The following is a 25,089-nucleotide window of genomic DNA, read 5'->3' on the forward strand; positions in this document are numbered from 1 at the left end:
GCAGCTGGAGACCTCCTGGGAAGGCCACCACTGCCTCCCACGAAACACACGACGATAAAAAGTAAAAATAGGCCGAGCGTGGTGACGCATGCCTGTAATCCCAGCACTTGGAAGGCAGAGGCAGGCGGATCGCTGTGAGTTCAAGGTCAGCCTGGTCTACAGAGCGAGTCCAGGACAGCCAGGGCTACACAGAGAGACCCTGTCTCTTGAAAAAACAAACAAACAAACAAGAAAAAGAATTCAAAATGGACATGAAAGGTTGGAGAACTCTGGGCAAGTCAACCCCCGTGAGCTTTAAGTGCCAGGGCAGGCCACAGGGTAAGCTGCTGACCACCAGCGCCACCCCGCCCGACTAGTGCACAGATGGATCCACCTAAGGCCTTCAAGGGAGTCTTCACACCTGCACACAGAGCTGTCCCTTCGCACCTGCGCACCGAGGCCTCCGTCCAGCCTTTAAGTGGTGGAAATATAAACATACTTGCTTTAAGATAAAATTAAAATGGCAATTAAAGCCACGTGACCATGTGACACTTTTAAAGGGCAAAAAAGGGAGATTAAAAACAGTCCTAGAGAGGCGCCAGAGGAAAGCTACTGGTGGGAGGTAAAGGGGGTCATCCAAGGTGTGTCCTTGGCTTTTGTGCCAACAGAGGCAGGAGGGACCCAGCAGCACCCCCCCCCACCTCATTCTGGGGCTCCTTCCAAGGGGCTAAGGCCAACCTCACCTTCCAGCTTGCTCCCTGCCTGGTCTCCACCGGGTTGCTCGGCCTCCGCCTGCTCCCTCTGATCTGCAGCCTCCGGCCTCTGCACAGGGAGGCCCTCCTTCCCACCTGCACACAGGGAGACTCAGCTGGTTTGTTGGAAAGTCAAAAGGTTGGGGGTGGGGTGAGGAGCCCGCAGATGGTTCCTAAAATGACTCTATAACTAACCCCCCCCAGCGCACTTTATATTCAACCTGATTATTACCAGGGAAGTAATACAAAAATATTTAACAATCGCACAGGCTGATGGCAGCAAGCCAGTGTTAACTACCTTCATCAATTAAAATGCAAGCCCCGCCCTGACCAGCTCTTAGCCCACACTTAGCAGTGTGGTAACTGTCAAGCGTTCCTGCACTTGTCCCCTGTGTGCGCCCAGACACACGAGAACAGCGTGGCTCCTGACATTTAGTGGCCTTCCAAACAACGGTGTGACAGATATCACAGAAGCTGTCAAGAGACAGGCTCGTCTTCACTCCACCAGCTGCTGACGGGGCCCCTATACCCACATGCTAATCTTGTGAGAAGAGAGTGCTGGGGGCTGAGAAGGTCTAACCATTTCTGCTGCACCTACCAAGGGAGCTTCCTGAGGTGGGCTCCGAGGAAGCCGACACTCACCAGCATTGCTCTCCACAGCACTCTCCATGGGCTTCCATGGGGCCCCTCCAGCCTTCTGTGCGGCCTCCTCACCGTCACCTGCCACCAGAGCATTCTGTTCCACAGAGAGCCTGGCCTGGGGGACTGGATGCAGATCGCTATTGCCTGGTCTGGAATCTTCCTTCCCGGGCTGCACAGGTGGCTGACCATTTGCTTCTGGAACCTTCTGAGGATGTTCGGCTTCCCTCACTGCCAGTGCTTGCTCGGGTCTCTTCCCTTCCTCTCCCCTCTCAGGCTCCTGCTTCTCTCTCTCGGACTCAGGTGGGGGTGGTGCCACCTGGCCCCTGGCCCCAGGGTCTCCTTCATGTGGGAGCCTGGGGGGTGGTGCCACCTGGCCCCTGGCCCCAGGGTCTCCTTCATGTGGGAGCCTGGGGGGTGGCTTCTCCTCCTCTGGCCCTTCTCGGTCTTGACCTTCATCCACAAGCACTCTGTCATGAGGAACGGGAGGCTCATGGCGATGGGCCTCACCCACAGGGACAGCAACACCTGGAAGAGACAGGAAGGCTGAGGAGCGCAGGGTGAACAGACACCCCTCTTTACCTTCCTAGGGAAGCTGCACTGGCCTCGGGCTCTCAGCAGTGGGCCTAGCTGCCTCCACAGCTATCTGAGGACTGACAAGGTTCCTAGAATGTTAAAGTTACAAGAGGACCTCAGTGGGCAGCTGTCTTGGCCAGGGGGAAGGCAGAGCACAGGGCAGACATGCGAGCGCCTCACAAGGTTGCTTAAGCCTTTCTCTGCCAAGGCAGCCTGTGCCACCTAGCCACTTACCCTGACCTGGGCGATCCAGCTGTGCGGCTTCCTGCTTCTCCTTGAGGGCTTCCCCTCCAGCTACATCCACTGGGCCCTTCATCTGGGCCTGCTCCAGCGCCTCTTTGTCCTCTGGTGGCTTTGGCTTCTCTTGGCCATCAGCAACCTCAATGGAATCCTGGACTACAAGCACAGGACAGTGAGCTGGCAGCGCCTGCTCAGGCTGGGCCGCCCCTGCGGTCAGGAGCACTTGTGTAGCCAAGTGGCAGAGTGAAGGTAGGTTTCTTCCTGTGCCATCGTGGTTATCAGCTAAGCGGCACAGAAGCTTTTTTATTCATGATGAAAAATGTCATAATTCAGTTTATACCTGTAGGCAGGTGACACTCTATACAACACTTGCCCTCAACCACCAGGTGGCAGCATGGGCACGCAGCCAGGCAAAGTCCCTAGGGTCTCCCAGCAGGAGCCAAACCAAGCCTGTCAGCCCTCAGGCACAGGCTGAGAGGCCTTAAAGGATACAGTTGGACAGCCCAGTCAACCTCTTGCTGCTGGTGGGGGAAATTACACCACAGGGTGAGGACAAGAGAGGCTGCCAAAGGGGCCTTCTATGCCCATAGCACACTAGGGCCACAGAACTGGAGAAAACTAGCTTCTCTGAAAAAGACTACTTTTGAGATCTGGGGATCTAGCTCAGTAGGTAGCATGCATAGGCCTTGGCCAGGATTCAGTGCCAGCATAATATAAACTAGGCACTAGGATGACGCCATAGTATGTCACACACACATGCACGCACACAAACTCAGTATAATGGACGCAGGAACATTATAAATTCACTCAGACTACACAGAGTTTCAGGCCAGCCTGGGGTACATGAGATCCTATGTAAAAACAAAAACAAACAAACAAACAAACAAAAACCTAGACCACCACTTTGTGCGTCTTGGGCAGTCATAGTAGGAACTGAGTAAGCAGAGGTAAAACAACTTTAGGGAACAGAATTGGGCCGGGCGTGGTGGTGCACACTTTAAGTCCCAGCACCCGGAAGGCAGAGGCAGGTGGATCTCTGCTGAATTTGAGGCCAGCCTGGTCTACAAATTGAGTCCAGGACAGCCAAGGCTACACAGAGAAACCCTGTCCCAAAAATATCACAAAAGAAAGAAAGAAAGAAAGAAAGAAAGAAAGAAAGAAAGAAAGAAAGAAAGAAAGAAGGAAGCAGAATTGGGCCTGGCAAGACGGCTTTGTGGTTATGAGCACTGGCCACTCTTACAGAGGAGCCGTTTGGTCCAGGCAACCACACAGGGGTCACAGCCTTCTGTAACTCCACTTGTAGGGGATTTGATGCCTCTTTCAGCCTTTTCAGGCAGCAGGCACAAACGTACATAAACATGCAGGGAAACACCCACATACATAGAAGAAAATCCTGTTTATTTTTTGAGACAGGGTTTCTCTATGTAGCCCTGGCTGTCCTGGAATCACTCTGTAGAACAGGCTGGCCTGGAACTCATTCTCTAGACCAGCCTGGCCTAGAACTCAGAGATCCGCCTGCCTCTGCCTCCTGAGTGCTCGTCCCTGGTTAAGAAAAATCTTTTTAAAAAAACAACAAAGGACAGTCTCCTCTGAGTGATGTCTCTCTCATAGTCAGGTGAGGAGGCAGCCTGCTGCTCACTGTCTGGAGCCCCAGCTAAGCATCCTGCACAGTGACCACGCAGGGATGGAGCTGCCTGAAGCTCCTCTGGGAGGCCTCTCAGGAGTATGTGCTTGCCTGTATTCTAAGGCAGGAGCTGCACTGACGGGCAGAGCTGTGAGGTTATGAGGCGGTCTAGCCCCACAAGCAGTGGCTGAGCCCCAGTCATCAGTGGCTGCTGGCCAGCACTGGACATAGGCTCTCCAAGACAGAAACAGTCTTCTCATTAGGAACGGGTGCTGACGATGCCCTCGGCTACAGCAAAACAGAAGCTTTCAAAGCCCACACCTCTGAGGACCCCTGGGCTGTTTGTTTCCAATTTCAAGGCAACCACAGGGTAGAAACAGGAAACAGTGTGGTGGTGACAGGCTTACCTGCCCCACAGGCCAATTGACAACCAAGAAGTGAAGGCCTGGCACGGCTTCAAGGAGGAAGGCCACAGAGCCTCACACTCTCTAGGCTCTTCCTGTAGTCACCAGGCCTGCTGACAGCACTAGAAACTGGAGCCAGGAAAGGCCCGTGTTTTGGCCTCCAATGACAGCTTCCTTTTTTTTTTTATTTATTTATTTAATGTATGTGACTGCTTTATACCTGGAGGCCAGAAGAGGGCATCAGATCTCATTACAGATGGTTGTGAGCCACCATGTGGTTGCTGGGAATTGAACTTCAGGTCCTCTGGAAGAGCAGGTAGTGCTCTTAACCTCTGAGCCATCTCTCCAGCCCCAATGACAGCTTCTTGCTGCCACACTTCCAGCAGGTCCTGGGCTCTGCCCACACACAGGAATGGACTAGTGAGGTAGCACGGCACATGCTCACCTGCTGCAGTCTTCCCTAGCAGACAGACAGACAGGCATCCTGCCTCACAGATAGCAGACAGCAGCTCCACCAAGGGTGTCCTTTCTTCCTTAGTCAGTGAGAGAGGGCCCAAAGGCCTGCCTCCTAGGGCCTTGCTTGCGGAGCCAGGCTTACTACAGGCTTGAAGTCCTCCCTTGTCTTCCCCGAGCCCTGGCCGTCTTGGAGACAGTCTCTACCACTCGGCCTGACTTCCAGGTTTGAGGCTGCTTCCACCTGAGGGAGCTAGGAGTGGACAGCAGCTCCACATCCCAATGCAGCTCTGCTGGCCGCTGGCCTCTCCCACTGTCCCTGGATGTCTTGTCTGGTGGAGATGGGGATGCTCAGCCCTGGATGCTGGCATCCAGCCCAGAGATGCTAAAACACTGTCCTGTGGATGAGCTCCTTAGTGGTGCAAGAACAGCCCCATCTTTAGGGGCTCAGCAACCCAGGGTCCTGAGGAAGTTAAGAGAAAGAAAGGGCCTAACGTTTTTCTCAAAGTCAGCGCCTGCTCTAGGGAGCATTCCTAACAGCCAGGTTCTGCTTTTGACTCTAGGCTTCTGAGGAAGGGACCGCTTGCTGAGGTCTGACTTAAACCCAATCTTCTGGGCTTAGCTGGCTGGCTCTGTAGCTCACCTTTCCAAATACGGCTCACACCATAAGCTCCCGAGAGCTAGAGGGCCGGGCTAGTGGCCGGGAGCACCACTGTAAGGCCTCCGCGCCAGCAAGGCTGCCTCCACTCTTCATTTTGGGTTCCTCCTCAAACTAGCATGTGCAGTGGGTGCACGGGGAGCCAGGGCTGCAGCCCTTGAGCAGCACCAGAGCCCTAGTGCACACAGGCCTCATGTAAGACAGCAGCTACCCAAGGGACCCGTTCTAATTCAGCAGCTCCCGTGAGGGCCACCACCTCAAGAGAAGCCAGGGAAATGAGCCCACTGCTACCCCCTGGCACACCAGCAGTAAAACTAAACAAGATTATAGTAGAGGCCAGGAGCACGTGACACAAGGAGCTTTAGAAACCTCACCAAGGCACAAAGGCAAGATGACAGGCCCCGTCAAGAAGTCAGCCAAGGAGAAAGGAGCTCCTAGCAGCAAGGTCTCTCCCGGGGGTCAAAGGTGCTGGGGCCAGGAGGAGTGCCCAAGGCAGCAGCAGGCGGCGGCAGAGAGGGAGTGATGACAGGAAGATGGAGGCGGTCACGCACTGGAGGAGTGTCGCGTACAGCTGTGTGCCTGCCTGGCACACACAGGACCCCATGGCTGCCAGCATGTTCTCCTAACGTCTGCTTTCCACTAACGAGTGCTGCCTCCCCCGACCCCCGTGCTGCAGGAGAAAGGGTGCAGGCTTTAGCTGAGCTGCCCCATGCTGCACAAGGTGGGTGGGGAAAAGGAACGAAAGGAAGCGACAGTGTTCAAAGAAGAAGCCAGAAACATCACAAAATCCAAATCGGTCCCCAAGACTGTCTAGGGAAGCATCGGGCACAGGGGTAAGTGGCCTAATTAGACTTTTTAAATGGATAATTGTCTTCCTGAGCTTTCACAGGGACTCAGCCAGGCTCATCAAAGGCCCAGGAGGCCAAGCACGGGGCCCCAGGCTGCACCTGATGGTCACGTGTGTCATGTGGAGTGTACGGTGCAGTCACAGCACATGCCAGGCTCTCACATCACAGATTCCGTCTGTGGCCCCATAACATCAAAGAGACCAATAACAAGGCTCTCAACATCCTCATGTGCAGCTGACAGGGCAGTCAGAGAAGGCCCTTAGTCCCAGCCCTGCCCAAACGAAGCAAGCCCTCAATTAAGCGGGAGGCTGGGTGGCTGGAAAACAGAACTGGCTAAAAACAGCCGGCATGTGGCTCTGAGGAGCCATGTGTGTTCTTACAGACTCGTGATGAAATGCAAACCAGATGCTGCCTCAGAGGGTGCAGGTGAGCGGCGGCCTGTGTATGCTACAGAGCTGGGACCCAGCTGCTGGCTACAACTAGAGGCTGCACAGGACAGCCACAGGAGCCTGGATGTGGACAGAGGAGAAAGGCTGCACAGGACAGCCACAGGAGCCTGGATGTGGACGGAGGAGAAACTCATTATCAGCCCAGTGAGACAGAACTGCACGGGCTTCTGCCGGGGTGACCTCAAAGTACACGGAGCCACCAATGCCTCGCTACCCACAGCAAGGGGTTCACCAGGATGCCATGCACATCGTCTCTTCCTTTTCATGTGGTCATTCCCATGTCCACACCTGTTCTCTGTCTAGTGTCACTGGCAGTGGCATCAGATTGGTTTTTCCAGGAGAAATCTTTACCAGCTAGGACGGGCACACAATGTGCACCCCTTTCCTCAAGCACGCTTCTTCTAGTCCTCTCAGCACACACACACATGGAGCTCTGCAGCCTCCCAACACGCCATCTTCACCCTGAGAACCCCAACTATCACCAGGGCCCCAATGGTCCTGCCGTCTTCTCAACCTCCTGATTCCTGGATCTGGGACAGGAGGGCCTTCTCTGCCTTTGCCAACAGGAGGGAGATGAGAGCATACACAGCTACGCAAAGGTCTGGGCCGAATGAGGGCGATGGCCCAGGAGAGCAGCTTGGGGCAGCACTACGGTGATGGCACTGGATGAGGGGCCCAGAGACAACAGAGACCTGGGGATACCTAAGAGCGCAGGAGCGTGCAGCAAGCGTATCCACTCAGTGCCCTTCACTAGCACCTTCTCTTCTGGACACTTCAGGCATTATCTCTGAGGCAGGCGACTAGCCAACACCTCCACAATGGCCTGAAACCTGCCAGGGAGGATGGGGCCCTTCCCCTCAGAGCTAGAGCTAGACAAATGTTTCATACATCTGCACCCAGCCCTCACTGACTTTCAGTCTAATGTGTGACACCCACCACTACCCACCCGTTACAATGCCCACACCTGCTGCCACTCACAGCTACAAGGCAGCCATGGGTGGGTGCTTGATGGCTGATGCTGGGCCTGCGTTACCCTTACCAGCTATGCCTGGGACGGCTAGGGTGCATCAACCATCGTAAACAGACATACACAGAAAATAACTCTGAAAATACACATCCTGTACCCCTGTGGCACGGCCACAGGGCAGGGAGATGGGGCACCATCAAGGCTTGCTGAGGTGGCTTGCCACTGTGTAAGGAAATATGGCCAGTAAGTCTGGCAAAGGTAAAAAATGTGAAACAGCAAACGAAGCTGAGACATACTAGCTGGCTTCATCAAGGGGGAAACTGGCTCAAATTTACATTCTTAAAACAAATAAATGTAGGCAACATCCAAAAACGAACTTACCGTTCGGTGTTCACAATGGCCAATCATGGAGAGCTGAGACCAAGCTAGCCCTGTGACATCCCCCATGTCACCTGCAGAGGTGGCAGCACACTGGCCAGCCTCCATGTAGAGAGCATACCTTCATGGGATGGGGTTGGTGGAGCCCAGGCCTAGGACCCTCACTAGCTTCATCACTCATAGGACAGAGGCTACCAACAGAGGACCAGAACCCTCGAGGCAGACGAGGGGTTGCTCAGAAAGCAGTACCCAGGACCCTGAGCTGACGCTTAGACACTCACACTGACAAAGTTCAGGGGATCTGGGGAGGGCCTGTGGTACATACCTGACAGCCGGGCTGCCTCCACCTTCATCCCGCCCTCCGCATCTCCTCGCCGGCCTCCACGAGCTTCTTGCGTCAAGTCCAGAGGGGCCTCTTCACTCACAGACAGGGTAGTGATTGTGCTGACCACCAGGATGCCCAGGCCGACCCAGAGTACCACCTGGACCAAAGACCCCAAGATAGGAGGATTGATGACAGTGCCTGTCCCCAGCTGAAAGCTACGGAGGCTCAGAAGCCCCCTGGGAGGGGTAGGGCTCGCTCTTCCTTTTTCTGACACAGGGTTTGCTACATAGCCCAGCCAGTCATAATCCTCCTGCCTCAGCCTCTTGAGTGCTGGGATTACCTGTGAACTACCCATAGGGTCAGGCTGAGGTCAAGTTCCCCAACCACTGAGGCAAGAGAAGCAAGACTCTCCCGGCGACCACCCAGCTCGGAGTGGTGGCTGTGCATGCTGCTCCCACAGGACCTGATGGAGTGGTGGGCTGCGCATGCTGCTCCCACAGGACCTGATGGAGTGGTGGGCTGCGCATGCTGCTCCCACAGGACCTGACGGAGTGGTGGGCTGTGCATGCTGCTCCCACAGGACCTGATGGAGTGGTGGCTGTGCATGCCGCTCCCACAGGACCTGATGGAGTGGTGGCTGTGCATGCCGCTCCCACAGGACCTGATGGAGTGGTGGCTGTGCATGCTGCTCCCACAGGACCTGACGGAGTGGTGGCCTGTGTAGCGGATGTGGGCCACACAGGTTAGACAGCCCGTGCTCACATCCACATCAATGCTGAATAACAGCTGAACACATCTGACCCGGCAAGGGGGGATACCCTGCCAGCTAAACCGGGGCACAGTGCCCCACCTCTCCTCTGAGGTGGGAGTGGCCACCAGTGCCCCAGAGCTACATGCAATGTGCTGCTGACTTTCTCGGGGCCTTCGCCTCCTCAAGTGCCCTAGACTGATGATAAATTCTGTGGCTCTACAAACCCCTCATCAAGCACCAAACACCTGCTTAGGCCCCTCCCCTCTTGTGTGTCCGGGATGCTCCCAGTACAGCTGCCATTTCTGCCATGGCCTACCCTCAAGCTTCTGCTTCCACAGTTCTGCAAGAGGAACCAGCAAGGTGGCCTCCTGCTTAGCTAGAGGACCCTCACTGCTCCCTGCCTTGATGTCTCAGAGCCAAAACCCAAACAGCTTTTCTGAATGGCCTCTTGACTCTTAAAGATTTGTCCTGTTTGTGTGTCTACACGTATACGTACCACGTGCATGCCTGGTGCCTATAGAAGACAAAAGAAGGTGCCAGAGACCTCTGAAATTGAAGTTACAAGCAGTCATGAGCCACCAAGGAATGGAACCTGGGACCTCTCTAAGAACAGCAAGTGTTTTTAACCACTGAGCCATCTCTCCAGCCCTGGCATACTTTTTAAAAATAAGCAAATAAAATTGGCAGCTTAGAGCTGAGAGATGTTCCCAGGCCCAGTGCAATCACAGAAGACTGATCTCCACAGCAAGGAAGACTCAGCACTCTCAAGTTTTTTGTTTGTTTGCTTTGTTTTGTTTTTGAGACAGGGTTTCTCTGTGTAGATTTGGATAACCTGGACTCACTCTGTAGACCAGGCTGGCCTCGAACTCACATCAATCCACCTGCCTCTGCCTCCTGAGTGCTGGGATTAAAGGTGTGCGCCACCACGCCTGGCACAACACTCTCAAGTTTTAGGGAAAGCCCATCTGTGGGCAGATACCTGCGCTGGTCTGGCACCCAGCAGCTAGAGCCTAGTGTGCCCCACAAGTGTGTGAGGCTCTCTGGCAGGAACTGTGGCTATCCACTGTGCCAAAATAAATGTGGGGGTACTGTCTTACTTGTAGCCCTCCAGTCAGCACATACGCTGCACAGGACTGAGGGATTCAGGACCCCTGGCCCCACCCAAAACTCTTTTTTTGTTTTGTTTTTCAAGACAGGGTCTCTCTGTGTAGCCCTGGGTGTCCTGGACTCACTTTGTAGACCAGGCTGGCCTCGAACTCACAGAGATCCACCTGCCTCTGCCTCCCAAGTGCTAGGATTAAAGGCAAGCGCCACCATGCCTCGCACCCGAAACTCTTTTCTTAAGCTCTGTGGAGGCCCAGCTTCCTGAAATTCAGCATACAAATCTTTCCCATGAAGAAGAGTCAGGAAACAATGCTTATTGGATGACAAACAGTAAGCTCAGCATAAATGACAGGTGTGGTCACAGCCTCCAGGGGGCACCAGCTGCCCAAGGAGGCCATGGTGGGAGCTAGCACACTGATGCCTGACTGGTGCTGAGGCTGTCACAGGAGGCGAATTTTGGAAATTCCTCAGAGCCCTGATGACTGCTGTTGTGCTTTCGTGGCCTGTCCTAGGCTGTTCCTCTGTCTTCAAGGCCCTCATCCCCTAATCCCAGCCAGCAGAGAACAGAAGCCAGACTCTGAATACAAAGGTCAGGGGTCAGGATGGAAGTTTAAGTGAGTCACTAAAGAAGCCTTGAGATGGCATCGCACCATGGTCTGTGCCCACAAAGCCCTTCTCGGGTGACACCCGCTGGACAACAGAGCCAGGCTCCCCGGCCACTGTCTAACCCAGCTCAACACAGCCCGTATGTCTCGAGCTGAAGGCAGAGATGATTTACAGAAGACACAAGAAAAGTGCTTTTCCCTAAATGCACTTCCACCCACCAGTGGGCAAGACAAGGCCTTGGAAAGAGTAGAGAGTGGGGCGGGAGACAAAGGGCTGCTGCTCTGTCACGGAGTTCTGTGAGGAGAGCAGAGCCCCAGGACTCTGACAGGCCCTGGTGCTCTCTCTCCTGTGCACACAGTCAAGTAGGGTCTCCTAATGCTCTGGACATTTGCTGGTCATTTTATGTTAGTTGTCCCAATGGGAGCTATCATTTACCAACTCCATGGAAACAAGGAAAGGCAACATCTCACCCATGACTTGGAATGATTTATTTCAACCTTCAGCTTTTGGAGTTTAACAACAACAAAAACCACTTAGAAAACAAGAACATTAGGCCTGCTGATGCTAAGAGGCAAACTCCCAATACAGGCCTGGTGTGGTGGCGCACACCTTTGATCCCAGGGAGGTGGAGACAGGGGAATCTCTGTGAGTTTAAGGCCAGCCTGGTCTACAAAGCGAGTTCCAGGACAGCCAGGACTATGTAGGGAGACCCTGTCTCAAAACAAAACAAAAAGAAAAATCCCTATTATGATCTGCCTCAGAAAATTAGTTTGTATCACAAAGTTCTCAAGACAGAGTGGAGCTGACAAGAGGTCCTCAATTTCCACCTGCCCTCCATTTCCTGAGGACAGGTGGGAAAGCCAGCTCAGAGCACAGAGGCTCACTGAGACTGTAGTAAGTAGGATATTCCAACCACAATCTGTGGGACCCAGAAAACAGACCCAGGCCACCTGTTGCCGGAGGCGCTCCTACCTCAGGTTACCCCCATCCTCCACCCTGATAACAGATGCTGGCTCCCGCTCTACAGAGCACAGACGAATTTCTTGAGGGCAGGGAAACGGCTCTGCATGCTGTGAGGATGTCTACTGGACACACACCCAGCCTCTGCTGAGCCTGTACTCATCCTGACACACATGTGTGCAAGCTGTGGGCTCTGTGGGCACTGGCCTCTGTCTATGCAGCTGCTGGTCCGGCCTGCCTCGCCCTCAGTCACGCATGCCCTCTCCTCTGAAGCAGCAGCAGACCCCAGGCTAGAGCTCCAGACCTCCTCAGCTTGAGGGAGTCACGGGAACAGACTCAGGACATCAGATAGTCTCCTTCCTGTGCTGAGCGGCCTGGGCAGTGAGTGCATCTACATTTGGTCACACATTTGCCAGAGCCAAAAGAGCACACGCCCAAACAGCGCTCAGTGCTGCTGAGCAAACAGGCAGAGGCTTCTGTTAGTGAATGCAGACAAGCCGGAGCACACTTCCTGGGTGGTGTAGGGAGCCTGAGCTGGGCTGGGCCGAGGGTCGGCACCCCCTATCTGCCATGCAACACAGTGGAAACAGCTCCTCTGGAATTCTGAGCAAGGGAATCCAGCCCTGTCTTCTAACAGTCAGCTGCAAAGAAGGCTAAAAAGCCAGCTCAAGGCAGCCAGCTCAGGGCAGCCTCAGGCCAGGGAGAAGCCCAGCCTGGCTCCCCGCACTGTGCTACAGCTCCCTGCAGTGGAAGAGCCGCTTTCGAAGCGGGGATCTTGGTCGATAAGCAGGATCCGGTGTTCCAGACATCTGATTTCAGAGCACCCTGCTGACGGCAATTCTGGCATCGATCCACCTTAATGTGGTCCAGAGCCAGCCAGGAGAAGAGACACAGATCCATCCGCTACAGTTCAGCTCAGCCTTGAGAAGTACAGCGGTCTGAGCAGGGCCACAGGCCACAGACATCCTATAGCCCCACTCTCTCCTCAAGGAGCCACCCAAGACCACAGCACCACGCGGGGCCAACTCCTAACACAGTAGAACCCCAGGACTGGGCAGAAACAAAACAGCCCATACACTTGAATTTCAGAGACAGAACGTACCCAGGCCCCCGTTACTCTAGGCTCCATGGCCAAGCACCTTGACTAAGGGGCCACCAGGGGGTAACCAGGTGCCCAGCTTCAGGCAGCCTCACTCTGGTGGCCACAGGGCAGAAGCTGACCTGCTGACAACTCACTGCAGTGTGCACAGGTGTGCATGACTCACACTTGCCCAGGAGCAGCTGCTTCCTGAGAGGGGCCAACAGGGCCTTTTTGCTGGAGGAGCCCACAGCTCTTGTAAGTGTCCCTGAGGCTCCAGCGCCCCCTGCTGGTTTCATGGCAGGAGAGCCTCAAATCACAACCTTCAAGGCCAGCCAGCCTGCCTCAGATTAGAGAGAAGCCTCAGCTCCTGGGTGAGATAGGGTGTTCGGTTACTGTTCACCAGGCTCCTTCACAGCAGCTGCCCACCGGGCATGGACTCCTTTTCTGGCTCTTTGTGAGATCTCCGAGCAGAGAACAAACACTGCACTGAGCCAAATGCTCAGCTTGTCCCGACTGCAGGAGCAGGGAGAGTTCCTGAGACAGGACCTGGTTCCCAAAGGGTCTCAGACCCAGCCAGACTCCCAGCTGATGTTTTCACAGCATGGAAGCTACAGCATGCCCTCATCCGCCAGAATGATGGCCCAGTCAAGAGCAGCAGGGGCTGGTAGGTTCATTGCACAACCACAGCCTACTCCTGCCTCAGCCTGAATGGAACTCAAGCATTCAGGATCCTCAGAAACACAGTTAAACTGGCGCACACCAGGCCTTAGCAAGCTGCGGTGTGTGTGTCTATGATGCAGCATTCAAGCTGTGGCCAGGCCTGCTCTTTCCTATACATGAACCTAAAAGGACAGCCAACAGGCAGTCCCAGCAACTGTCCACTGCCACTACAGAACCATGACAACAGCACACAGTGACACACACAGACAAAAGAACAGAAAAATAATGATGGGAAAGAAGGAAGTGAACCATGAGATCCAGGGACGGCTGAACAGGAAAAAAATGACTGAAGGCCCCACAGCTTCCCTGCACACACACAGCATGCCGGCAAAACAGATCCCTACAGAAGCCACGCCCACAAGACACAGCAGCCACGCCCACAAGGCTGGGGAGCCAGACAGAGAAGACCTGTGACAGCTGAGTCATCACAGCCATGGCCACCTGCTGCACAGGAAGTTCGTTCTGTGCCTGGCAGAAGAGCAGCTACACAGACACATTCTGCAATTCAGCTGTAGCATTAATGAATTCCAAGGAGAACAAAAACAAAAGGCAGACAGGTTTCTTACACTAGTTGATTCCAATCTCATTCATAAAGTAAAGCAAATACTGATAATGAGAACAGCAGAGGAGGAGGAGACTAGAGAGCCAGGCGTGAGGTCATGAGCCTTCAGACCCAGCACTAGAAAGGCTGAGCTCTGGGAATCCAAGGCCAGCCTGGTCTACAGAAAAAGATCCCCACCAGCCAGGGTCACACAGTAAAACTATCTAAAAAAAAATAAAAAAAGGAAGCTAGGTGGTGGTGGTGCACATCTTTAGGCCCAGCACTCAGGAGGCGGAGGTAAGTAGGTAGATCTCTGAATTTGAAGCCAGCCTCGTCTATAAAGGGAGTTCCAGGGTAGCCAAGGAAAGGAGGGAGGGCGGGTTAAACAATGAATCACAGGTCAAAACGCAGCAAGTGGGCTCGGGCTGTGGCTGGACTGGTAAAGACGTGGCCAAGCACACATATCGCCTAGGTTCAATCTCTAGCACTATACTTGGGAGTCAGAGGCAGCCGGAACTGAGGCTTGGGGTCATCTTTGGCTACTTGGAAGGTTTGAGGCCAGCCTGGGATAAGTCTCTGTCTCAAAGCCAGAATATAAAAAACAAATAAAAGGCAGTAAGTGCTGTGACGCCATAGTAAAGAAAACAGTGAGGAAGAAAGAGCCCAGCAAACTAATAGATTCCCAACCAGACTAAGACCAAGAAGGTATCATACAACACCAAGACCCTTCGGTGAGCTCAGAACCCGACTTGGGTTCTTTAGAAGAGAAGAGAAGACTTTTTTTTTTTTTTTTTTTTTGGCTTTTTGAGACAGGGTTTCTCTGTGTAGCCCTGGCTGTCCTGGACTCGCTCTGTAGATCAGGCTGTGCTCGAACTCACAGAGATCAGCCTGCCTCTGCCTAGTGTCCTCTGGGGTCAGAGGTTACAGTTGGCTGTGAACCACCATGCAGGTGCTGGGTCCCCCTCAAAAGCCACAAACCCCATGAGCTGCTGGGCCCACCCTCCAGCCCTGGCACAGTCTAACTAGGGTCCCTCCCACCCACTCTCTGCAAAGCACCTGATGAGGCTAAAGCTAGGACTTGACAAACCAAGAGGCAGTGAGTTAGTCTCCTTAGCCTCACTACCAAATTGCTACAGCAGAGAAGCTGGTGTCACCGCCGTCTTCCCACTTAACTAGAAAGTCAGCAAGTGGAAGACATGGCAGAGGACTCCCGGGAACACAGGTAAGCACACAGGGAAAGGCTAGACATGCTGCCCAGGACACTCGGTCGTGGAGCCAGACACCACAGTCCACAGTCTAGACTCCAGAATGACTCACCGAGCTGGGCACTGAGAGCTGGGAGCACGGGCTCCAGCAGCCGCAGCCTGAAGGGGAGAACAAACGCCATGGCGTGTGCTGCCAGGTGCTTGCCACTCTCCTGAGGTCTAAGGCAGCAGAGCAGGGCGTGAAGGAGGAGCAGCTCAAGACGAGAGCCAGGTGGGATAATGAGCAGCAGGAAGCAGGGGCTACCCAAACTGTCACGGGCACACCAGGAGCCACAGCACTTAGGGGTTACCCAAACTGTCACGGGCACACCAGGAGCCACAGCACTTAGGGGTTACCCAAATGTCGCGGGCACACCAGGAGCCACAGCACTTAGGGGTTACCCAAACTGTCACGGGCACACCAGGAGCCACAGCACTTAGGGGTTACCCAAACTGTCGCGGGCACACCAGGAGCCACAGCACTTAGGGGCTACCCAAACTGTCGCGGGCACACCAGGAGCCACAGCACTTAGGGGTTACCCAAACTGTCGCGGGCACACCAGGAGCCACAGCACTTAGGGGTTACCCAAACTGTCGCGGGCACACCAGGAGCCACAGCACTTAGGGGTTACCCAAACTGTCGCGGGCACACCAGGAGCCACAGCACTTAGGGGTTACCCAAACTGTCGCGGGCACACCAGGAGCCACAGCACTTAGGGGTTACCCAAACTGTCACGGGCACACCAGGAGCCACAGCACTTAGGGGCTACCCAAACTGTCGCGGGCACACCAGGAGCCACAGCACTTAGGGGTTACCCAAACTGTCGCGGGCACACCAGGAGCCACAGCACTTAGGGGTTACCCAAACTGTCGCGGGCACACCAGGAGCCACAGCACTTAGGGGCTACCCAAACTGTCACGGGCACACCAGGAGCCACAGCACTTAGGGGTTACCCAAACTGTCGCGGGCACACCAGGAGCCACAGCACTTAGGGGCTACCCAAACTGTCGCGGGCACACCAGGAGCCACAGCACTTAGAACCTCTGTAGTCTCTCTAACTCAGAGTGAAAAACACTACGCATGCCAGGAGACAAGACTAAACCACAGCAAGCAAAGGACCAAACACAGACCATCAGTCAGAACTGAGGGCAGCCACTCTGACAGTCACAGTGGAGTCACACCCTGATAAGCCAACCTAACTTGAAACTACCTGAAGTTGGAATAACAGCTACGGGTGCGGGCTTAGTTCCCCTCCTGTCGCTGTGGTGAAAACACCCTGACAGCAGCAACTTAAGGGAGAGGAGGCTTGTCCCGGCTCACAGTCCCTGCGCCCTGGGGCAGGAAGCACAGGGAGATTAGTGTCCCTGCTCTGCTCACTTTTCCTCCTTCTTTGAAGCCTGGCACCCAAGGCCAGGGGTGGTCCTGGCCCACTGCTAAAATGACCCCTCACAAGCATTCAGAGGCTAACCCAATCTAAATAACTAGGGAGGCAGAGGCCTGGTGACAGGACTCGTCCCCAGCTGATGGCCCGCCATGGCAGAGGCCTGGTGACAGGGGTGTGAGGCAGCTGGCCACTCTGCTCCAGCAGGCAGGAAGCAGAGATGAGTCCTATGCTCGCTCACTCACTCACTCACTCACTCCCGGACCCCAGCCCATGGGATGGCGCTTAGAGTGGCTCTTCCCACAGCCGGAGGCTTGACTCCTACGTGACTCTACAGTATTGACCAGCATAGAGACACCCCCACCAAGAGCAGAGTGGAAAAAGCTAACGTGAGCAGAGCCGACTAAGGCGGCTCCAATACCACTCAGGGACAGTACGCACAGGTGTGGGCACTTCACCAGGCAAAGCATTAGCAACATCACAGCCTCAGGCGGAAGTGGGGACCAGAGAGCTCAAGGACGGACATAGCCTACAGTTAGGGACTACTGTAGTTGGTGTGTGCTGAGCATTCACATGAGCAGGCCGTGCACTGGACCCTGACACACAGTGCAGCCACTGGCAAAGGACTGAATCTCGGCAATGCGTGCCAGGGTTACTAATCCCTGACTATCTGGAAAGTGTTATCGTAGGGATTTGAACCACCCCCAAAAGGCTCGTACTGCACGCTTGGTCTCCAACTGATAGAACCAGTCTCCGAGGGAGAACATGCTTACAGAGGCTTTGCCTCTATCAGGGCTGAATCAATCCCATGACTATGGGAGGGGCGTGGTGGTCCTCCACCTCCTTTGCTCTCTGCTTCTTGGATGCCACCGGTGAGCAGCCTCTGGCACACACTGCCATCACTGTAACAACTGTAAGTCAGACCTAAGATGGGACCAAGGACCACAGCCCAAAACGCTGACACTATGAGCCAGGATAAATCCTCCTCCTCCTAAGCTGCTCTCACAGGCATTTGTCACAATGATGAAAAGTCTAAGAGGCTGTGGCCAAGAGCAGCAATCAGAGGGAATCGACAACCCTGGGAGGAGCTAGAGAGAGGCTCGGTGGTCACGAGCATCCTCCACTCTCTCAGAGGCCTGGGTTCAGTTCCCAGCGCCCATGTCAGACAGCTCACAGCAGCCTAGACTAAACACACACACACCCACATAAACACACATAATTTAAAACAAAATAAACCTTCAAGAATAGAAAGAAAATACTATGAGTGAAGGATGCTGCTGCCTCTTCAGTCTAATCTTGTTGAAAATGTCAGCAATTATTCTGGAAAAACCAAAAGGCCACTCTAGGTGTTGAAGAGCATGCCAAAGACCACTGACACGAAAGAACACCTTGAAGAGGAACAGAGTGGACAGCACCCCCCACCAGCCACGGAGAAAAAGCACAAAGGGTCGGCACAGGAGGCAGGCAGCACAGGAAGGACCTGTCACCAGTGAACAGAGGCACCCCAAGAGCCTCAAACAGACAACAGGGGCTGAGAAGGACACAGCAGGGGACAGTGGATCAACTGGACAGCCACATGAGCCCCGCCTCACTTAAGTTGATCCCAAGTGGGGTGACAGATAAAAGCCACCAGAATAGATCTTTAGAACTTGGGGTAGACAGACATTTCTGCTTTTCTTAAATAGAACCAAAAAAGCACCAAAGGGGGGAAAAGTCAATAAACTGGGCCAAAGTAAAATTTCAGAACTTGTCACCAAAAGATGTCCAAGAGCAGGTCAGGTGCCTCACATTCTTCCTGTTTCACAAACAGCCGTCAAGACAGCTCGGCAGGCTCAGGACACATGGTTCAGTTCCCGGCAGCCACACAAGCCTCACATTGTCTATAACTTCAGTTCCAGGGGATCTGACACCTTCTTGCACGATAGGAGGAAAGACATGAATCCCACAAATCCCCTAGGCTCCACATGAGACCGTGCGCGCACCCACACCCACCCCCCCCACACACAAGAAATACATGTAATTAAGGGAGAAAAGAGATGTTGTTTAGAAAGAAAAAAGTCCCCGGGTGGTGGTGGCACACTCCTTTAATCCCAGCACTCAGGAGGCAGAGGAGGCCACCCTGGTCCTTAGACCAAGTTCCAGGACAGTCAGGACCACACAGAGAAACCCTGTCTCAAAAATAAACACATAGACAGACAGACAGACCGACAGACACAGCCCTCGTGCAGTGACTTGGCTAGCACTCAGGACAGGGACCATGAGAGCCTCCTGCATCAAGCTGGAGCCACAGCAGAAAAGACAGGAAGCTTGAAAGGCAAGCTTAGATGATGAGAGGGGTCACAGGGAATTTTGGGGTACCAGGATATTCAATCCACCCTACGTGGTTTCTGGCTGGGGTCGCTGCTCTATGTCAGGACTGTGGTCTCTGTACATCCACTGCACCTCTCTGTGAGTGCTCGCACACGTGCCCGCGGAGGCCCACGGTGCTGCACCTCTCTGTGAGTGCTCGCACACGTGCACATGGAGGCCCACGGTGCTGCGCCTCTCTGTGAGTGCTCGCACACGTGCCCGCGGAGGCCCACGGTGCTGCACCTCTCTGTGAGTGCTCGCACACGTGCACATGGAGGCCCACGGTGCTGCGCCTCTCTGTGAGTGCTCGCACACGTGCCCGCGGAGGCCCACGGTGCTGCACCTCTCTGTGAGTGCTCGCACACGTGCACATGGAGGCCCACGGTGCTGCACCTCTCTGTGAGTGCTCGCACACGTGCACATGGAGGCCCACGGTGCTGCGCCTCTCTGTGAGTGCTCGCACACGTGCCCGCGGAGGCCCACGGTGCTGCACCTCTCTGTGAGTGCTCGCACACGTGCACATGGAGGCCCACGGTGCTGCACCTCTCTGTGAGTGCTCGCACACGTGCACGTGGAGGCCCACGGTGCTGCACCTCTCTGTGAGTGCTCGCACACGTGCACGTGGAGGCCCACGGTGCTGCACCTCTCTGTGAGTGCTTGCACACGTGCACGTGGAGGCCCACGGTGCTGCACCTCTCTGTGAGTGCTCGCACACGTGCACGTGGAGGCCCACGGTGCTGCGCCTCTCTGTGAGTGCTCGCACACGTGCACGTGGAGGCCCACGGTGCTGCGCCTCTCTGTGAGTGCTCGCACACGTGCACGTGGAGGCCCACGGTGCTGCGCCTCTCTGTGAGTGCTCGCACACGTGCACATGGAGGCCCACAGTGCTGCACCTCTCTGTGAGTGCTTGCACACGTGCACATGGAGGCCCACGGTGCTGCGCCTCTCTGTGAGTGCTCGCACACGTGCACATGGAGGCCCACGGTGCTGCACCTCTCTGTGAGTGCTCGCACACGTGCACGTGGAGGCCCACGGTGCTGCCAGGTGTCCTCTTCAACTGCTCTCCACTTTACTGAGGCAGGGCCCCTCGCAGAGCCCGGAGTCTAGCTACCAGCCTTGCTCCCGGAATATGTCCTCTGCCTCCCAGGAGCTGTGCTCACTGGCTGGCTTTACAGAGGTCTGGACCGTCAAACTCCAGCCTCGCCTTGCACAAGTGCTTTACCACTGTCCACACCCGTACTGCTCTTAAATACCCACCAGCACACATCAGTAGGGAAACACTCAACAGCTCCCTAAGAAAGGCAAAGCTACAGGCAGTTCACAGAGACAGAGCACAACTGGCATCTGTGCCTACGAGACGACGATTTCACTCACTCTGTGAAAGCCAAGGACAGTGGGGATGGAAATGCAGACATGTGACAGACACGCCTTGGATCTGGGACCTCAGCAGGCACAGAGTGAAAGGTTCGCATTCTGACCAGGAATCTCATTTCTGGAATATTTTCTAAGAACATATCCTCACGTATGTGGAAATACCTGTGGGCTGTAACAGCCAAAGGCTAGGTGGCTATGTGGGAGAATAGAATTATGAGATTTCCCTGAGGTGAACTCCTAGGAAACAGGCAAAAACAGAAGGCAGTACTGGATGCTCGCCCGCGGTTGAGGAGCAGCCTGCGGTGGATGTTAAGCACAGATAACAGGGAGCTGCATTACCAAAAGACAAAACAGGAAAGCTGGAGCATGCGCACACACGCGCACAGGCATCATCTTCCTGGGGCCCCGCTACTGCAGCAGTGTGCTCTCTGTAGGAGTGAGTGGTCACATGTGAGCACGCTTTAGTGCCTTGTGCTCAGGTAAGGAGGAGCAAGCTTCCCCTGGGGAAAGCCCCGATACACATGGAGTAGAGACTGAGACACCCGTTTGGCCCATTTCCCACATCACTGTGACCAAGTTTCTTTTGTGACTGACACTGGGAATGAGTGGACAGAACCAGTCTGAAGCCGCTGGGGTTCAGAGACTGTACTCTGCTACCCCTCCCTGACTATACTGACCAGCCAGGCCATGTGCTGGGCAACACTCACCTCTATCCACAGGCCAGATGCACATGGCCTAGGGGAGGGGCACACTCACCTGGGCTGAGGGGGCATTCTTGTGGGCTTTCTTATAGATCAGAGCCGGGCAGATGAAGCAGATGAGGCTCCCCATTGTTGCCCCTGTGAGGCCAAGAATGGTTTCCACTGCAAATGAACAAACAGCATGGAGTGACCTGGAGTGACCTGGAGACTGCGCTCACATGGCATAAGGTGAACTGGGTCACTGTAAAGACTGCCTGAGTGCCAGTGAACAGACATCTGCTGTACCCAGGGGGGCTACTACCACCTCCACCTTTCTCTTCCTCCTCGTACACTAACATTTGTCAGAACAGAGCGTCCTAGGAAATTCCTACAGCTCATCTTTAAATGGCCAACTACAGGGGGTTTCCTACCAAAATCAGATGTTGGCTCCATTCGGCCTAGTACACACTACCATCACTTGGCAAGTGACCTAGTGCCTTGTCCTAAGATGTGTGTGAAAAAAGCTACAATGTGCTGGCTGGCTGAAGCCGTTGTTCCTGTGTTTCATGACAGCAAGCTACAATGCTCTGCTGAGGAATGGGTGTGACTGGCTGACTGACAGCTACAATGCTCTGCTGAGGAATGGATGTGGCTAACTGACAGCTACAATGCTCTGCTGAGGAATGGATGTGGCTAACTGACAGCTACAATGCTCTGCTGAGGAATGGGTGTGACTGACTGACAGCTACAATGCTCTGCTGAGGAATGGGTGTGACTGACTGACAGCTACAATGCTCTGCTGAGGAATGGGTGTGACTGGCTGACTGACAGCTACAATGCTCTGCTGAGGAATGGATGTGGCTAACTGACAGCTACAATGCTCTGCTGAGGAATAGGTGTGACTGGCTGACTGACAGCTACAATGCTCTGCTGAGGAATGGGTGTGACTGACTGACAGCTACAATGCTCTGCTGAGGAATGGGTGTGGCTGACTGACTGACAGCTACAGTGCTCTGCTGAGGAATGGGTGTGACTGGCTGACTGACAGCTACAGTGCTCTGCTGAGGAATGGGTGTGACTGGCTGACTGACAGCTACAATGCTCTGCTGAGGAATGGGTGTGACTGACTGACAGCTACAATGCTCTGCTGAGGAATGGGTGTGGCTGATTGACTGACAGCTACAATGCTCTGCTGAGGAATGGGTGTGGCTGACTGACAGCTACAGTGCTCTGCTGAGGAATGGGTGTGGCTGACTGACAGCTACAATGCTCTGCTGAGGAATGGGTGTGGCTGACTGACAGCTACAATGCTCTGCTGAGGAATGGGTGTGACTGACTGACAGCTACAATGCTCTGCTGAGGAATGGGTGTGGCTGACTGACTGACAGCTACAGTGCTCTGCTGAGGAATGGGTGTGACTGGCTGACTGACAGCTACAGTGCTCTGCTGAGGAATGGGTGTGACTGGCTGACTGACAGCTACAATGCTCTGCTGAGGAATGGGTGTGGCTGACTGACAGCTACAATGCTCTGCTGAGGAATGGGTGTGGCTGACTGACAGCTACAATGCTCTGCTGAGGAATGGGTGTGACTGGCTGACTGACAGCTACAATGCTCTGCTGAGGAATGGGTGTGACTGGCTGACTGACAGCTACAGTGCTCTGCTGAGGAATGGGTGTGACTGGCTGACTGACAGCTACAGTGCTCTGCTGAGGAATGGGTGTGACTGGCTGACTGACAGCTACAGTGCTCTGCTGAGGAATGGGTGTGACTGGCTGACTGACAGCTACAATGCTCTGCTGAGGAATGGGTGTGACTGACTGACTGACAGCTACAATGCTCTGCTGAGGAATGGGTGTGACTGGCTGACTGACAGCTACAATGCTCTGCTGAGGAATGGGTGTGACTGGCTGACTGACAGCTACAATGCTCTGCTGAGGAATGGGTGTGGCCCTGAATTTCTAGGCAGTCTTTAGGATACCAGAGAAAATGCGTGAGACTTGGGGAATATATCCCTAGGTCCCCCATGTAACAAGAACAGAGCAAAACTAAGGGCAGAAAAGAGGCAGCAGGGCCAGGCATGGCGGGGGCTGCCAACTTACCATTGGGGATCAGGATTCCACCAACCATGGTTCCAAACACCACGGAGAGAGTGAGGACTTTAAACCGGAGAGGGGGCATGTAGCCTCCAGCAGCGAAGGTTCCATCTTTTTGCTACATGAAAGAAAACAAAAACAACTAGTTTTGAAACGACCACTTTCCAGTGGCACAATGCCCCGCAGGGCCCTGCCAAGAGAGCCTATCTCTGCATGCGGCAGGCGAACGTCCCAGCATAATCAGATTTGGCTGAGCAGCTTTAATGGAAGGCCAGGAAACCGTGAACGCTGCACTCCAAAACAGAGTCTTGGACACACTAACTAGACGCAAGAGTGGAGACTCCAGACAGACAGCCCTGTTGAGTGAGCCAGCTGCTCCTCAACGTGCAGCTTCAGAGTGTATGTTAAAGCTCTACATGTACACATGCACATGCATGCACGCGCACACGCACGCACGCACACACACACAGGCATGCACACACACACACACGCACGCACACAACGAAGCACTCACATGCACACGCACACACGCAGGTGCTCACACACGCACGCATGCTAAGCTGTTATCACCATTCCCAGCACACCCATGGTGGGCACTTAACAATTTCCAAGCCCAGGAAGGGGGAGAGTAGAGAAGGCTCTGATGTGGCCCATCACCCGGCACACGTGGCACACAGGACGCTCATCTGAGCTGTGGCAGCACAAGAGGAGCTGGTGGCCTCAGAGTCCCACACAGCCCGGCCCTGCCAGCAGCAGCTGTGTGGCTGTTTCCCCTCTAACAAGAGAAGTATCTCCCATCACACTGTCGATCCTCACGTGAGCTGATACACAGGACCAGTGGGGCCGTAATGATCACTCCGGGCTAGGAACAACTGAGCCTTCCAGAACTCAAATTTCAAAGCAGTCTATTTCCGTAACAGACATCAGCGTAGGATAGACCGAGGCAGCTGGGATCTTCGCTGACTAGGATAACAGTTTGCACATAATCCAGGAGTCCCAGTCACAGCACACTGGAAGTTGAAAGAAAGTCGCTAAAGTGGGAAGTGGAAACGTGGTGCAGACAGGCAGGCAGACATTCCTGAGGGCAGGCAGAAAAGCCACCAACAGAAGAGCATCCACAAGAGGGACAAGCAATGAGGAGAGGTGCTGTGGGTTTCCATGAATACCCGGAGAAACCCACGGAAATCCCTGTAAATCCACGGAAAACAGGGAAAGGAGGGAAAGTAACACTGTAAACAGACACAAACATGGGCGAGCGGCCACTGCATGTGACGGAGTCAGAGCAGGAAGCAAGTGAACTAACTGCTTCCTTTCTTCCTTTCCGTTTTTCAAGACAGGGTTTCTCTGTGTAGCCTTGGCTGTCCTGGACTCAGTTTATAGACCAGGCTGGCCTTGAATTCAGAGATCCACCTGCCTCTGCCTCCCGAGTGCTGGGATTACAGGTGTGCACCACCACGGCCGGCTAGCAGTGAACTTTCCTAATACTTCCTCTTGTTCTGTTACTGATGTTTAACTTTATGAAAGAGCTGGCCACCAGCACTCGGGAGACAGAGGCAGGCAAGTCTATGTTGAGTTCAAGACCAGCTTAGACTACATATCAAAGTCCAGAGCAGCCAGAGATACATAGTAAAATTGTCTCTATCTCAAAAAAACAAAAACAAAACAAAACAAAGAAAACTTTGCCAAAGAAGGGAGGTGCTGCCAGGTATGGTGGCACATGCCTTTAATCCTAGCACTCGGGAGTCAGAAGCAGGCAGATTGCTGTGAGTTCGAGGCCAGCCTGCTCTACAAAGTGAGTCTGGAACAGCCCAAGGCTACAAAGGAACTCTGTCTCAAAAAATGAAAAAAAAAAAAAAAAAAAGAAGGGAGGCACTATGCAGAAAACACTAATGCTGTCCAGTCTGAAGCCC

General features: G+C 54.2%; 1 protein-coding gene across 6 annotated transcripts in view; it reads right to left on the minus strand.

Moving 5' to 3' along the window:
* Positions 1-25,089, minus strand: part of SLC38A10 (solute carrier family 38 member 10) — a 50,625-nt gene that overhangs the window by 6,089 nt on the left and 19,447 nt on the right. For 4 of the 6 annotated variants that reach the window (XM_084751417.1, XM_084751415.1, XM_084751414.1 and 1 more), the window contains exons 9-14: positions 23,186-23,297; positions 21,161-21,267; positions 8,293-8,449; positions 2,181-2,342; positions 1,374-1,898; positions 723-827 (exon numbers count right to left, since the gene is read on the minus strand). In XM_084751417.1, coding sequence (XP_084607543.1) covers positions 723-827; positions 1,374-1,898; positions 2,181-2,342; positions 8,293-8,449; positions 21,161-21,267; positions 23,186-23,297 — 1,168 coding nt within the window. Of the gene's footprint in view, positions 1-60; positions 452-722; positions 828-1,373; positions 1,899-2,180; positions 2,343-8,292; positions 8,450-21,160; positions 21,268-23,185; positions 23,298-25,089 lie in introns of those variants that run through there. The other 2 variants (XM_084751418.1, XM_084751419.1) reach the window with 2 other exon arrangements.

Source organism: Acomys minous, assembly GCF_964271855.1.
Source record: "Acomys minous genome assembly, chromosome: 12".
Classification (NCBI taxonomy): Eukaryota; Metazoa; Chordata; class Mammalia; order Rodentia; family Muridae; genus Acomys; species Acomys minous.